This window comes from Oncorhynchus keta, chromosome 1 (genome assembly GCF_023373465.1).
Source record: "Oncorhynchus keta strain PuntledgeMale-10-30-2019 chromosome 1, Oket_V2, whole genome shotgun sequence".
NCBI classification, from domain to species: domain Eukaryota; kingdom Metazoa; phylum Chordata; class Actinopteri; order Salmoniformes; family Salmonidae; genus Oncorhynchus; species Oncorhynchus keta.
This window is the reverse complement of record NC_068421.1, coordinates 62,273,149-62,289,559: the sequence shown is the minus strand read 5'-3', so window position 1 is coordinate 62,289,559 and position 16,411 is coordinate 62,273,149. Positions and strand designations below refer to the sequence as shown.

Genomic DNA, 16,411 nt, shown 5'->3' with positions numbered 1-16,411 from the left:
AAGGGGCTGAGGGACCTACATCCTAACCGGATGCGGATGTTGTTGACGTTTATCTTAACAGCACCTTTGCTTTTATTTCACGTCTAGCTAGTTGGCGGCTAAGGGTTCAGGCTCAAGGCAACAGAGAACGGCCAAATATAACAAGCAGAACAGAAGACACTGCCCGAGGGGCTTAACTCAACGGCTGGAATGGACTCGGCGCCTTTCCTACTTCGCTTGTTTTTGGACTGTCATTTACCGGACAAGCTGGCTAGCTAGCTGGCTAGTAACGTTAGGCTCCACAACTGTCGGACGAAAGAAGGGAACAGTCATAGGAGGAAATAACAGCCAACAAAGTTAGCTTTCTGGTTATATTAGCTTTCTCGTCTTGCTTGCTTTACGGATATCCTAATTGTTATAGCTAACATTAGCTAGATCTTCTCTATGGGGCTACTGTCGATAACAACGGAACAACTTTGTAGTCAGCTACGTTATCGGAATTAGTTCATGATTAGCTAATTATTTTGTAGTTTTAAGTTGACCTGAAAGCGAGAATTTACCTATTCGGTATTACTGGCAGTAGCTCAGCGTTTATGGTGTCCGCTTACCCAGACACGGATGTCAAGTAACGTTAATAGGAAAGGAGAGTTTGTTTCGATTGACTTGAAGAATGTTACACTGTCAGTAATCAATAATGTGTTAATAAACGCCACAGATAGCGGGGTTTAACAGTATGTGAATGTTTTGTGTTGACTGAAGCGTTGCCAACGTGTCACACGCTATGTAGGTCCGGGTGCCGCGCGTGTCAGTGACTGGAAAGCAAACAGGTGTGACCAACAGGTGAACGCGGTTTTAAGGGATTTGACACTGAGTCAAGGAAGGAGTGTGCGCGAACGTCTTGGTATAACTTTGTCTTAGATATTAAGACTCATTTTATGACAGATCACTAATATCAGTTTAAATAATAATACAGCATTCCTGCATTCTGTCAAATATATTACGTATGAGTCTGATTTTTTTTAGATACAGTTGTATGTTCAACCTCTTATAACATCACTGCCATAAACCGGGATTTTTACATTATGACTTTGGTGAGGTGGAGTGAGTCAAAGATGGTGTCTAAATGGGCATCAATAAGCTTATTAGTAACAATATTGTTGTCCTTATAAACAGCACTGCCTCAATGTGTTTGAAAGCGTTAAATAATCATTGGGCAGACAGACTGCTGAATATGTGAACATGAGATCTGAGTGCTTGTGTTTATCAGAGAGTGTTGTGGTGTCTAGGCCAATATTAATGTGATGATCGGTTACAGTTTCACTTGACTGAAAAAGCCAGGTTGTAGCTATGTGGACAGTGTTGTGGTTTCGCCCCGCAACAATGTCGGCCCTATTGTTCTCATTGCTGCTATTGCTGAGCACCTTATGCAGGCTTGGACAATCTATGTCACGAGAGGAGAAGCTCAAACTGAGGTGAGTGAGAATGATGGTCTGGTTCTGGGCTAGATGTGTGACAAGTTCTGACTTCCTCAGATAAAGGAGAATGAGCTAAGCTGACTTGTTCTTTCCCTTCAAGGAACCAAGTGGTTGAGATGTTTGACCATGCTTATTCAAATTATATGGTAAGTCTTGTCACCGCACCTGCCCCATTCATATAACTGAGATCAAATCCAAGTTTAATGGTCGCATACACAATTTATCAGATGTTATAGCTGGTGCAGTGAAATGCTTGTGTTACTAGTTTCTAACAATGCAGTAAAATATCAAACAAGTACACAAATAATAATAATTTTAAAAAAGATTACAAAAACCACAACAAGAAATCAAGAAATGTCGGAACGAAATAAATTAACAACCCAAATAAGACTGTAACACATCCAAATGCAATCTATACGTATTTACACAAGATATACTAAGAATGGTATGTACAGCAGTAGCTATATTAGTGAGCTATGTTAAGATTCCAGTATATAAATGAATATGCAGTGTATAAACAGTGTAACTAAAATGCAATGTACAGTAGTAGCAATATTAGAATGATCTGTTTACAAACAGTATTTAATTACACAGTACAAAACCCTATGGAAGAATGTATAGAATTTCTGGAAATTAGCTTCTGGACCAGAGTCCTGAATATAAATATACACTCAGTTGACAGTTTATTAGGTACATCCATCTAGTACCGGGTCAGACCCTCCCTTTGCCTCAAACAGCCTGAATTCTTTGGAAACGTTGGAAACGAGACTTGAAATTGCGCTCCGGTGAATCCTGTTTCCATTGATCATCCTTGATGTTTTTACAACTTGATTGGAGTCAACCTGTGGTAAATTCAATTGATTAGACATGATTTGGAAAGGCACACACCTGTCTATATAAGGTCCCACAGTTGACAGGGCTTGGTTTTTGCTCTGACACGCAATGAGGTCGAAGAAATTGTCCGTAGAGCTCCGAGACTGGATTGTGTGGAGGCACAGATGTTGGGAAAGGTACCAAAACATTTCTGCAACATTGAAGGTCCCCAAGAACACAGTGGCCTCCATCATTCTTAAATGGAAGAAGTTTGGAACCACCAAGATTCTACCTAGAGCTGGCCGCCCGGTCAAACTGAGCAATCGGGGGAGAACTACCTTGGTCAGGGAGGTCACCAAGAACCCGATGGTTACTCTGACAGAGCTCTAGAGTACCTCTGTGAAGATGGGAGAACCATCCAGAAGGACAACCATCTCTGCAGCACACCACCAATCAGGCCTTTGTGTTAGTGGCCAGACGGAAGCCACTCCTTGGTAAAAGGCACATGACTGCCCGCTTGGAGTTTGCCAAAAGACACCTAAAAGACTCTTGGACCGTGAGAAACAAGATTCTCTGGTCTGATGAAACCAAGATTGAACTATTTGGCCTGAAAGCGAAGCGTTATGTCTGGAGGAAACCTGGCACCATCCCTACCGTGAAGCATGGTGGTAGCATCCTGCTGTGGGGATGTTTTTCGTTGGCAGAGACTGGGAGACTAGTCAGGATCGAGCAAGTAAAGAGATCCTTGCGGAAAACCTGCTCCAGAGTGCTCAGGACCTCAGACTGGGGGAAAAGGTTAACCTTCCAACAGGACAATGACCCGAAGCACACAGCTAAGACAACACAGGAGTGGCTTTAGGACAAGTCTCTGAATGTCCTTGAGTGGCCCAGCCAGAGCCCGGACTTGAACCTGATCGGAAGTACTGAGTAAATGGTCTGAATACACTGTTTTTGTATTTAAAAAACAATGCATTTGCAAAAATTTATCTTTTTTGATTTTGCTTTGTTATTATGGCTGTTACCATGTAATATGTGTAGATGAGGAAAAATAATTTCAACCATTTTAGAATAAGGCTGTAACATAACAAAATGTGGAAAAAGTCAAGGGGTCTGAATACTATCCGAATGCACTGTATGCCTATGTAGACTTAGCTTTCCATTGACATGCTCCTATGAACTTCTCATGTTGGTGCTCATGGGTCCTTTCAGATTAAATTAGTGCTTGGCAAGTGTTTTACATTTCTGCTTTATTTGCCAGGAACAGATATGAATGTATTGATTTTGGTGTGGTAGAGTGTTTTGCAAGGAAACTACTTGAACCTTATTTATGCCTACTGTATGTCAAGTATTGTCTGACATATGTTCAACATTTACACACTACTATTGATCCTTATTGGTTGTGTTCTCCAGGACCATGCGTACCCAGCAGATGAGCTGATGCCTCTGACGTGTCGGGGGAGGGTGCGTGGGCTGGAGCCCAGTCGGGGAGACGTGGATGACGCACTGGGGATGTAAGGGCCTGTCTGCCTGCCTGCCTGCCTTCAGGCCTGAGTAGGATGTGGTAACGGGAGAAACAGTCCTGTTGGCACTGGAATACTCTTGAGTCTCTATGTTGATATCTTCTCGCCATGATTTGATTGAATTGTCTCTGTGTGTTTTTAAGGTTCTCTCTCACCCTCATCGACACCCTGGACACTCTAGTGGTGAGTAAAATCTCTTTAGTTTGTATCACCGACCAGTAAACTGCCTTGTTCGTTTTGTTCAGTCTCTGTTTTTAGGGATTCTTTGATTTGAATTGATTTCCTCCCGTATTTACTTCCAGCTCTTAAACAAGACAACAGAGTTTGAAGCAGCAGTGAGGAGAGTGCTGAAAGATGTGCGACTCGACAATGACGTTGTGGTGTCTGTCTTTGAGACGAACATCCGTGTGCTGGGGTAAGAAAAAACAAAAGCCAGTTGACTGGCTGGACATCATGTTCACTTGCGTGTGTTTGTGACTATTGTGACTTTCCTTATGTTTTCAGGGGGCTGCTAGGGGGCCACTCCATGGCTGTGATGCTGAAGGATGCAGGGCATTACATGCAGTGGTACCAGGATGAGCTGCTCCACATGGCCAAAGACCTGGGTCTCAGACTCCTGCCTGCCTTCAACACCAGCAGTGGCCTGCCTTACCCCAGGGTGAGCTCTGACTATACATGCAGCCTATACATAGACTTAACATAAGGTCTTGGCTGTTGTGTTTTTACCATAATATGTCACACACACACCCACACAAGCATGTACATACACCCATAAGGTTAGAGGGCAACTTTTGGCAAGCACATTAGCTAAAAGGATGCCGTCAGCTAGCGGGTAAGAGTACAGCAGCCCTCAGATTATGACTGCATCATTTAATTTTCTGCTTCAGTGCTCTGCTTGCAGCTGCCATAGTTTTCAGAGGCAGAGTTTTCTATGGCTGTGTAGTTCACGTGGACAATGACTTGGACACAGCGGTGTATTTCAGTCTATGACATCTATATTGAGCCTTATAATTTCACTCAACAGGTAAACTTGAAGCATGGTGTCAGGGGTCCTGAGTCTCGGACGGGCACAGAGACTGACACCTGCACAGCTTGTGCTGGTACCATTATTCTGGAGTTCGCTGCCTTGAGTCGCTTCACTGGGGACCCTGTGTTTGAGGTATAAGACATTTGTCTCTTACTTTTTAAAATGTGTGTTCAGATCACAGCGGATGCATGACTAGACTGCAGCGGTGCTAGACCTTAAAGGGTTAGTCCAGCTTGTTGACTCTCGGAGATCCCAGTGTGTCTGAATGATATTGATTCATGGTCTTCTGTAGTTCAGTTGGTAGAGCAAGGCTCTTGCCACGTCAGGATTGTGGGTTTTTAGTCCCAGGGCCACCCGTGTTACGTTGTTTTTATCCATGCATGCCTAAGTTTGCATGAAATATTTTGCTAAATAGATTTGAAAAATAATAATAATAATTTTACAATTAATTTCATCAAACACAGGTCCATGCACGGAGAGCCCTAAACTTCCTGTGGGAGAAGAGACAGAGGAACAGCAACCTAGTGGGAACAACCATCAACATCCACTCAGGAGAGTGGGTCCGCAGGGGTGAGGGAGAGAACCCGTCCCAGGCCATAACTAGTATGATAAAGGAGGATTTACATGGATTCTTCCCACGAAGGACAGTTTATTGGATGTGGTAGAAGTGAATGGGCAAGGGGGTAGGCACTGATGTTCTGTACTTGTAGAAATAGGCCATTAGTGTTTCTGAGGTATGAAACGGTACACTGTTGTATTGTTCCAGACAGCGGAGTTGGAGCAGGGATCGACTCGTATTATGAGTACCTGCTGAAAGCCTACATTCTCCTGGGAGATGACCTCTTTCTGCAGCGCTTCAACATTGTGAGTGACATCACACTCTGTAACCATTCTCCAACCGAACTCATGGAATGCTATTATGCCTTTATTATGATGGAATTCAATATACAGAAATTATGCTCCATTCTCATCCTCAGCTTGTCATATTTTCTCATTATTTGTGTTTCCAGCACTATGCGTCTATAATGAAGTACATCAGCCAGCCTCCTCTCCTGCTGGATGTTCACATCCACAAGCCTCTGCTGCCTGCTCGCACCTGGATGGACTCCCTCCTGGCCTTTTTCCCCGGGCTGCAGGTGAGACACTCAGCCTGGCGTCACTAACAGACCAGCTGCCTAAGCAGGGGTTTTAGTACATAAAGATATTGCTGAGATTATGGAGACAACTGTAAACATGTATTTTCCTCCTAACCTTGTTAATGAATCCCCCAGGTGTTGAAGGGAGATATCGGACCGGCCATTGAGACCCATGAGATGCTGTATCAAGTCACCAAGAAACACAACTTCCTCCCAGAGGTTAGCTCAATTTTTTTGTTGCTTCCTCTCCATCCTTTTTCTCTCACTCAGGCTGTAGCCTTTAACACCCCTCTTTGTTCTCTAGGCGTTCACCACTGATTTCAGGGTACACTGGGCTCAGCATCCACTTAGACCTGAGTTTGCAGAGAGCACCTATTTCCTGTACAAGGTAAGAACTATGCAGATATGCAGTCTAGAAGTTGACATGGATCCATGAACATACAGTAGTCAGAATTTTCAGACCCCTTGACTTTTTCCACATTTTGATATGTTACAGCCTTAATCTAAAATGGATTTTTCAAAAATATATATATATTTTAATCCTCATCAATCTTCACATCATACCCCACAATGATAATGTGAAAACAGGTTTTTAGACATTTTTTGCAAGTGTATTGAAAAAAACAACAATGCTTATTTATATAACTATTCAGACCCTTTGTTATGAGACTCAATTGAGCTCAGGTGCATCCTGTTTCCAATGATCACCCTGTTTCCAATGTTCACCCTTGCGTGGTTTCTTCAACTTGATTGGAGTCAACCTGCGGTAAATTCAATTGATTGGACATTATTTGGAAAGGCACCCACTTGTCTATATAAGGTCCCACAGTTGACAGTGCATGTCAGAGCAAACACCAGGCCATGAAGTCAAAGTAATTGTCCGTAGAGTTCTGAGACGGGATTGTGTCGAAGCACAGATCTGGGGAAGTTTACCAAAACATTTCTGCAGCATTGAAGGTCCCCAAGAACACAGTGGCCTCCATCGAAGGTTGCTGGATCGAATAACCAAGCTGACAAGGTAAAAAAAATGTTGTTCTGCCCCTGAGAAATGTATGTCGATTTAAGGCAGCCCCCCACACCTCTCTGATTGAGGGGATGGGTTAAATGCGGAAGACACATTTCAGTTGAAGGGCTTCAGTTGTACAACTGACTATGTATCCCTCTTTCCGTTTCCCATTCTTAAATGGAAGAAGTTTGGAACCACCAAGACACTTCCTAGAGTTGGCCACCCAGCCAAACTGAGCAATCATGGGAGAAAGGCCTTGGTCAGGGAGGTGACCAAGAACCTGATGGTCACTCTGACAGAGCTCCAGGGTTCCTCTGTGGAGATGGTTGTCCTTCTGGAAGGTTCTACCATCTCTGCAGAACTCTACCAATTAAGCCCTTACGGTAGAATGGCCAGACGGAAGCCACTCCTCAGTAAAAGGCACATGACAGTCCACTTGGAGTTTTGCCAAAAGGCACCTAAAGGAGACTCAGACCATGAGAAACAAGATTCTCTGGTCTGATGAAAGCAGGATTGAACTCTTTGGCCTGAATGCCAAGAGTCACGTCTGGAGGAAACCTGGCACCATCCATATTTTGAAGCATGGTGGTGGCAGCAGCATGCCGTGGGAATGTTTTTCAGTGGCAGGAACTGGGAGACTAGTCAGGGTTGAGGGAGAGATGAATGGAGCAAAGTACAGAGAGATCCTTGATGAAAACCTGCTCCAGAACAGAACCTCCGACTGAGGCAAAGGTTCAACTTCCAACAGGACAATGACCCGAAGCACACAGCCAAGACAACGCAGGGAGTGGCTTCAGGACAATTCTCTGAATATCCTTGAGTGGCCCAGCCAGATCCTGATTCCGATCGTACATCTCCGGAAAGATCTGAAAATAGCTGTGCAGCAACGCTCCCCAGCCAACCTTATAGAGCTTGTGAGGATCTGCAGAGAAGAATGGGAGAAACTCCCCAAATACAGGTGTGTCAGGCTTGTAGCGTCATACCAAAGAAGACTCGAGGCTGTAATCGCTGCCAAAGGTGCTTCAACAAAGTACATAGTAAAGGGTCTGAATACTTAAGTAAATGTGATATTTCCGTTTTCTTATTTATAATACATTTGCAAAAATGTCTAAAATCATGTATTCGCTTTGTCATTATGATGAAACTGGCTCTCATGTAGGTTGAGGATTTTTTTACATTTTTTTTCAAATCCATTTTAGAATAAGGCTGTAACAAAATGTGGAAACATGAAGAGGTCTGAATACTTTCCGAATGCACTGTACATTTTGATCTCAGTGGCCTTTGTTATTGCCTAATCCAGTTGTACAGTGTCTAACCCTGGTCCCACTGTTCCCTCTCTAGGCCACCAAAGACCCCTACTACCTAGAGGTAGGCCGCACGGTGCTGGACAACCTGAACCGCTTTGCCCGGGTCCCCTGCGGCTTTGCTGCCATGAAGGACGTTCGCACCGGGAGCCACGAGGACCGGTGAGAGCCCTGATCCAGGGGAATAGCCAAGGGACGGGTAGGGTCTGACTGACATTTAATGATGGGTGGGAAACAGAGGTGGATGGTTTAAGTGGCTGAGCAACAGTGTGCCAGGCAGGTAGTTAAATCAAACTGGTTTATGTGGTGTCTACCCTGCTGCTCCAAATTTGGCCTGCTTCCTCTCAGAATGGACTCCTTCTTCCTGGCGGAGATGTTCAAGTACCTGTTCCTGCTGTTTGCAGAGGAGGAAGATCTGCCGTTTAATGTTGAGGACTACATCTTCACCACCGAGGCTCACCTCCTGCCCCTGTCCCTGTCCACTGCCCCTCACGCCCCCTCTCCTCCAGCCAACTCCACGGAACAGGCTGCATCTCTGCCTCATCTGTCTGCATCTGTCAAATCTCTTTGGGTGGGTATAGTAAAATCACATGCTGTAACCAACTATAGTTCTAATGATACTACTTCTAATAATATTCAGATGATCGAGTTGGTCATGTTTGTTCTCTCCCACCTGTCTTAGTCAGAGGAAGAGCTGGATGACTCCAACTTTGATTGGACCTGCCCCAACACACGCCTCCTTTTCCCTGATCCTGCCTTTCCTCGGAACCTCCGAGATCCAATCAGAAGTGCTGTGGACAAGAGCTGTCCCCGCCCTGCCCTTCACCGGTAAGGGACATTATGCCTATCGTGAGGAATCATGTTAAGTGCTTTTTGTACTGAAATATGGCAGAATATTATTCTTGTCACAACCATACTGAATGTGAACATTAATGCCCTCCACCTTCTCGTCCAGTGAGCCAGGGATGGGTCGCCCCCCTCTGAGGGCTCAGGACTTCATGGCCAACAACCCTGATCACCTGGAGCTGCTGAGGAGGATGGGAGTCAGCCTTATACACCTGAAGGACGGCAGAGTGCAGCTAGTCCAACACGCTACACAGGTAAATAATCATGCCCAATACAAGCTGGGAGACATGTTTTTGCTATCAATTTGAATGGTGTCATAAGATAACTGCCAAACCCCCCCATATGAGTCTTATTCAGTCTCTCCCCATCTACTGCCCTCTCCTCTCTAACTCCCTCTCCGTCCCTCTCTCTCCCGTTACTTCCTCACTCTAGGCGGTCAGTGCTGTGGCAGCAGAGGACGGGATGCGCTTCATGCAGGAGATGATGGAGCTGTCCAGCCAGCAGCAGAAGGAGCAGCTCCCGCCGCGCGCCGTACAGATCATCTCCCACCCCTTCTTCGGCAGAGTGGTGCTGACCGCTGGCCCAGCACAGTTTGGCACAGATCTTTCCAAGAGCATCCCTGGGGTGAGTGTGTTTCAGTGTGCCAATTTCCAATGGATGGGCGCCTGTCTGCTTGTTTGTTTATACTGTCTTGCCCCCAGACGTTCTCTGTTCTCAGTGTTCCGAGTGACGTTTGAACATGTACTCTCTTTGTCTGTCTGTAGGTGCGTGGGTTTGTGACAGTGGCTGAGCCCTACAGTGGCTGTGCGGAGCTGAGCAATGCTGCCTTTGTACAGGGCCGCATCGCTTTGTTGCAACGGGGGCAGTGTATGTTCGCTGAGAAGGCAAGACACATTATGAAGGCTGGGGCCATCGGAGGCATCGTCATCGGTGAGGAGACCAACTAACACAGGATCTTAATTTAAACAAATCTACTTCAAGAAGGCTTCACTAACTCTCATCATACTTCTGACATTTATACATGTTCATAACACTTTCATTATGTATATAACCTTTTTAATAAACTGACGTATTACCATTTATAGGGTCCTCTTTTACCCTGCTAACTACCCCCTCCTTCTCCCCAACAGATGACAACGAGGGCAGCAGCAGTGACACAGCTCCCCTCTTCCAGATGGCCGGCGATGGACGCAACACGGACGACGTCACCTTGCCCCTGCTCTTCCTGTTCTACAAGGAGGGAAACATCCTGTTGGAGGCTCTTAAGGAGTACAGGGAGGTGGAGGTGCTGCTGAGCGACAAGGCCAGAGATCGAGGTGAGATCCACTGGACAGAACAGGAGGGTGCTACTGACTAGAGACATGTTCAGAACATGGGTCCTTATTTCAGCTCATTAGAGACCAGATTTGATTTTGTGAAGATTTCAAATTGGCCAGTATTTCAGGGTTTAGTGGTGACTCCAAATAGTGGGCCTGTGGCCACTTTACAGTAGCAGCTTGGTGGAGACAGGTGATGGTGAGCACCCTGTGTGATACAGGATACAGCTCCTTTTCCATTTGTCTTCCTTCTCCTCTCCTTCCCTGTAGTGGACTGTAACAGTAACTTTCCTCTGCTCTCTTTCTTTCCTTTCCCTTCACCCTTTGGATGAGCAGCCTCCATATTCAAAGGTAAACCTCTCCCTGGCATCCTGCTGGAGAGCAGTAAGTATCGCCGTCTTTCCCTTCTCCATTATTTTGTGTGTGGTAGAGCAGCTCAGTGCAGGTTAGTCTTGTGTAAATAGCTGGCCATCTCAGAACTCATCAAGAGCATGGTACTGTTGGTCTGTACTGCACATGACTCATCAGTACCGTGCTGTTTATAGTTCGCTGCCTCTTGTGAACTGCAACACTGCTCTATTTCTGTCTGGGAATGACCGGTGTGGGTGCTTGTGTTAGATATACAGTACCAGTCAAAGGTTTGGACACACCTACTCATTCCAAGGTTTTTCTTTATTTGTACTTACTTCTACATTGTAGAATAATTGTGAAGACATCAAAACTATGAAATACATGGAATCATCTAGTAACCAAAACCATTTTAAACAAAGAAAAATATATTTGAGTCTTCAAAGTAGCCTCTCTGTGCCTTGATGACAGCTTTGCACACTCTTGGCATTTTCTCAATCAGCTTCATGAGGTAGTCACCTGGAATGCATTTAAATTAACAGATGTGGCTTGTTAAAAGTGAATTTGTGAAATTTCTTTCCTCCTTAATGCATTTGAGCCATTCAGTTGTGTTGTGACATGGTAGGTGGTATACAGAAGGTAGCCCTATTTGGGTAAAGACCAAGTCCATTTTATGGCAAGAACAGCTCAAATAAGCAAAGACAAATGACAGTCATCACTTTGAGACATGAAGGTCAGTCAATGTGGAAAATTTCAAGGACTTCAAGTGGAGTCACAAAAGCCATCAAGCGCTATGATGAAACTGGCTCTCATGAAGACCGCCACAGGAAAGGAAGACCCAGAGTTACCTCTGCTGCAGATGATAAATTCATTTGAGGTAACTGCACCTCAGATGCTTCAGAGTTCAAATAACAGACACCTCTCAACATCAACTCTTCAGAGGAGACTGTGAATCAGGCCTCCATGGTCGAATTGCTGCAAAGAAACCACTACTAAAGGACACCAACAAGAAGAACAGATTTGCTTGGGCCAAGAAACACAAACAATGGACATTAGACTTGTGGAATTCTGTCCTTTGGTCTGATGAGCACAAATTTGAGATTTTTGGGTCCAACTGCTATGTCTTTGTGACGCAGAGTAGTTGAACGAATGATCTCTGCATGTTTAGTTCCCACCGTGAAGCATGGAGGAGGTGTGATGGTGTGGGTTGCTTTGCTGGTGACACTGTCAGTGATTTATTTAGAATTCATGGCACACTTAACCAGCATGGCTACCACAGCATTCTGCAGCGATATGCCATCCCATCTGGTTTGCGCTTAGTCCCACTATCGTTTGTTTTTCAACAGGACAATGACCCAACACACCTCCAGGCTGTGTAAGGGTTATTAGACCTAGGAGGAGAGTGATGGAGTGCTACGTCAGATGACCTGGCTTCCACAATCACCTGACCTCAATTGAGATGGTTTGGGATGAATTGGACCGCAGTGCAAAGGCAAAGCAGACAAGTGCTCATCATATGTGGGAACATCTTCAAGACTGTTGTAAAAGCATTCGAGGTGAAGCTGGTTGAGAGAATGCCAAGAGTGTATAAAGCTGTCAAGGCATTTAATTTGAAGAATCTGAGAAAAAGGAAAACTGCACAGCGCTCTTGATAGTGTCACTGTTCTTTAATAAGCTTACGTTTCATCCACATGGCCTTCGTCAGAGATTTTGTGTGTTTTAAATTAACACCCTTATGTAGACAGCTCGACGTGTGTATATATGTGTATGTGTATGTGTATGTGTATGTGTGTGTGTGTGTGTGTGTGTGTGTATTTTCCCTCGACTCAACCCCATTCGATGCATGGAATGGATGTGGGTGGGGCTATTTGGGTGCTAATTTTAAAAAACGCACAAAAGCTCTGACGAAGTCTGAGGCTGATACGTAAAGCTTATTAAAGAACAGTGATGCTATTGAGCGGTGTGCGGGTTTCTTTTTTTCTCTCCTTTTATTCAACTGTTACCATGCACCTGCAAAAAAGAGAGCTCAGATGTACGAGTTCCTTTTGAATTTTTACTTTTAAAATATATTTAATTTTTTTTTATTGTTTACTACATGATTCCATGTGTTATTTCATAGTTTTGATGTCGTGACTTATTCTATAATGTAGAAAATAGTAAAAATAAAGAAATGTCAACTTTTTTGACTGGTAGTGCACATACAGTGGGGCAAAAAAGTATTTAGTCAGCCACCAATTGTGCAAGTTCTCCCACTTAAGGATAGAGGCCTGTAATTTTCATCATAGGCTCACTTCAACTATGACAGACAATGAGAAAAAAAATCCATACGATCACATTGTAGGATTGTTTTAATGAATTTATTTGCAAATTATGGTGGAAAATAAGTATTTGGTCACCTACAAACAAGCAAGATTTCTGGCTCTCACAGACCTGTAACTTCTTCTTTAAGAGGCTCCTCTGTCCTCCACTCGTTACCTGTATTAATGGCACCTGTTTGAACTTGTTCTCAGTATAAAAGACACCTGTCCACAACCTCAAACAGTCACACTACAAACTCCACTATGGCCAAGACCAAAGAGCTGTCAAAGGACACCAGAAACAAAATTGTAGACCTGCACCAGGCTGGGAAGACTGCAATAGGTAAGAAGCTTGGTTTGAAGAAATCAACTGTGGGAGCAATTATTAGGAAATGGAAGACATACAAGACCACTGATAATCTTCCTCGATCTGGGGCTCCACGCAAGATCTCACCCCGTGGGGTCAAAATGAATGAGCAAAAATCCCAGAACCAACACCTAGTGAATTTTTTTATTTTACGGCAGGTCAGAGCAAAATTTTCCCCTAGAACCCTGTTCAGGGGCAGGGTACCTAGTGAATGACCTGCAGAGAGCTGGGACCAAAAGTAACAAAGCCTACCATCAGTAACACACTACGCCACCAGGGACTCAAATCCTGCAGTGCCAGACGTGTCCCCCTGCTTAAGCCAGCACATGTCCAGCTCCGTCTGAAGTTTGCTAGAGAGCATTTGGATGATCCAGAAGAAGATTGGGAGAATGATCATATGGTCAGATGAAACCAAAATAGAACTTTTTGGTAAAAACTCAACTTGTTGTGTTTGGAGGACAAAGAATGCTGAGTTGCATCCAAAGAACACCATACCTACTGTGAAGCATGGGGGTGGAAACGTCATTCTTTGGGGCTGTTTTTCTGCAAAGGGACCAGGACGACTGATCCGTGTAAAGGAAAGAATGAATGGGGCCATGTATCGTGAGATTTTGAGTGAAAACCCCCTTCCATCAGCAAGGGCATTGAAGATGAAACGTGGCTGGGTCTTTCAGCATGACAATGATCCCAAACATACCGCCCGGGCAACGAAGGAGTGGCTTCGTAAGAAGCATTTCAAGGTCCTGGGGTGGCCTAGCCAGTCTCCAGATCTCAACCCCATAGAAAATCTTTGGAGGGAGTTGAAAGTCCGTGTTGCCCAGTAACAGCCCCAAAACATCACTGCTCTAGAGGAGATCTGCTTTGAGGAATGGGCCAAAATACCAGCAACAGTGTGTGAAAACCTTGTGAAGCCTTACAGAAAACATTTGACCTCTGTCATTGCCAACAAAGGGTATATAACAAAGTATTGAGAAACTTTTGTTATTGACCAAATACTTTTTTTCCCACCATAATTTGCAAATAAATTAATTAAAAATCCTACAATGTGATTTTCTGGATTTTTTTTTCTCATTTTGTCTGTCATAGTTGAAGTGTACCTATGATGAAAATTACAGGCCTCTCCTCTTTTTAATTGGGAGAACTTGCACAATTGGTGGCTGACTAAATACTTTTTTTGCCCCACTGTACATGGTGAGTAGGACATGGATGGATGGATGGATGGATGGATGGATACCCAGAACCTATATGGATGATTGTCGAGGATACAGTTTATTTATTGTGGTGAATGAACCACAATAAACTGAGCTCACCCCTTTCTCCTTCCTCAGGTGGGGACGCTCTGGAGGAGGACCAAACTTCACCCACCTCCGCAACTCTTGACCGGTCACACGTGAGCACTGTGGAGCTGGATGAATCAGCTCCCGAATTGGCTCCTGACAATGAGGAAGTGACTCCTGAGGAGGATGTGGGACCTGCCATTAAGAGTAACCCTGAGCCAGAGGAGGAGCCTGCTGTTGACAAGGACTCTAGCAGCAAATCAGTGAATGCCATGATGGCTGATTGGCGGGAGGACTTAGAGGCGTTCCAGCAGATGGAAAAGGATGAGCTTTGACAGCCTCCACATCCCCCCCTCCCTTATTCTCCTCCCCACTGATCTTTCCCAGCCACAGTATTGGCCTGGAGCACAGCCTCCTAAAGGATAACGTTTTAGTGGGGAGATGTTTTTATAAGAAATGGTTACCAGGATTGAATACAGTGACTTCCACTCTGTTCTTTCTCTTCACCTGTCTCTAGTTTCTCAGGTGTCAACATGCCAGTTGGTCCCCTGGCATACATCTGCCCATCTCATATTTCAGATTCTGGGGTGTCTTCTCTCTTTTGGCTCATAACAGAACTGACTGCAGTCCAGGTATGTCACCATGGACATCTGCTCTAGTTTCACTGTTCTCTGGTCTTTTTTTGTTTTACGTTTGTCTTCCTCTGAAATACATTTCTGGGTCACTGACATATGGGAGCAGATTCTGAGTTCTGGTTGAATAATAATCCACTGACTAACTGGTTGAATGATTGGTTTATTTAACTGTGATATGTTGTCGGAACATTTTACTATTTTATTTTGTGGGCCTAATTTATGGGGTCAATATTAAGCTACTTGGCTGTAAGGGAATGCAGTGAGAAGCAGTCTATAAAAGGCTAGTACTGAGAATCACTTAGCACTGGCACTCTCCAGGAAGATATGAAGTTATTAGTGTGACTGTCTATGTATTTGTCAGTTATTTCCAAGGTCATTTGAAATAAAGTGCAGGTTCTGGTCGGTGTGAGAGGTCACCCCTCTGGTCCACATGGGATGAACCGGCCCTACCCTTGCCCTCTGTGTCGTCATGGAGACAGGAGGGCAGACCGCATTGAAGAGTTGGTTGTATAGCAACAAAACCGACTGTTGCGCAACTATATCAAGATATAAAATACTGTACTGTCTTTGGGTATACCATGTTCTATAGCTATGGCAGACAGTACCACTGACTGGCCAGCAGAGGGGATCCTTGTTTGGGGCATCATACTGATCTGGAGATTGCTGACTGACTGGAAGACCAAGCAAACAAAAAAGCCAACAATGTAATTAACTTTTAATAAAATTGATAAAGAAATTAACAAGTGTTAAAACGTTTTTCAGGCAGTGTTAGACTAGGATTCTATTGGTTTTAGACTATTACATGACTGAAATGATAGTGGAACCATACAGTATTTGTATTGATAACCTCTTCACTGGGTTGGGATTAAAAGGGAATGGAGACACACATCAGAGGGGTTTCAATATTTTTTATGGGTTACTACTATTATACTATTTATGAATTTCTGATGCTTAATCTGCATGGATCATGCTGTGTACCCAATACATATAACATTTGTAAAAAACAATATCAGTGTCCCCACTACAACAATGAAATACTTTTGTCCTTGAAACATTTTATTGCAA

General features: G+C 44.3%; 1 protein-coding gene across 3 annotated transcripts; it reads left to right on the top strand.

The window, feature by feature from the left end:
- Positions 1-32: 32 nt before the first annotated feature.
- Positions 33-16,411, top strand: LOC118390286 (ER degradation-enhancing alpha-mannosidase-like protein 3). 3 transcript variants are annotated; one of them, XM_035780695.2, is made up of 21 exons: positions 33-1,451; positions 1,555-1,600; positions 3,678-3,778; positions 3,931-3,970; positions 4,090-4,202; positions 4,292-4,445; positions 4,812-4,946; positions 5,279-5,384; positions 5,581-5,678; positions 5,825-5,950; positions 6,086-6,169; positions 6,255-6,338; positions 8,298-8,422; positions 8,609-8,831; positions 8,943-9,088; positions 9,216-9,360; positions 9,539-9,730; positions 9,871-10,036; positions 10,237-10,422; positions 10,759-10,806; positions 14,763-16,411. In XM_035780695.2, the coding sequence occupies exons 1-21, from the start codon at positions 1,327-1,329 to the stop codon at positions 15,044-15,046; spliced, it is 2,727 nt and encodes a 908-aa protein (XP_035636588.1). In that variant the 5' UTR covers positions 33-1,326; the 3' UTR covers positions 15,047-16,411. The 3 variants fall into 3 exon arrangements, with proteins under 3 accessions (XP_035636588.1, XP_035636597.1, XP_035636607.1); XM_035780704.2 differs by having other exon boundaries at positions 34-1,451; positions 10,759-10,773; XM_035780714.2 differs by lacking the exon at positions 10,759-10,806 and having other exon boundaries at positions 34-1,451.

Excerpts from the sequence above, each read along its gene's own strand:
- LOC118390286 (XM_035780695.2), top strand. The coding sequence starts at position 1,327 with ATGTGGACAGTGTTGTGGTTTCGCCCCGCAACAATGTCGGCCCTATTG. Across the intron at positions 8,832-8,942 it reads CATCTGTCAAATCTCTTTGG|TCAGAGGAAGAGCTGGATGA; the intron begins GTGGGTATAGTA and ends CACCTGTCTTAG. Across the intron at positions 9,361-9,538 it reads TAGTCCAACACGCTACACAG|GCGGTCAGTGCTGTGGCAGC; the intron begins GTAAATAATCAT and ends TCCTCACTCTAG.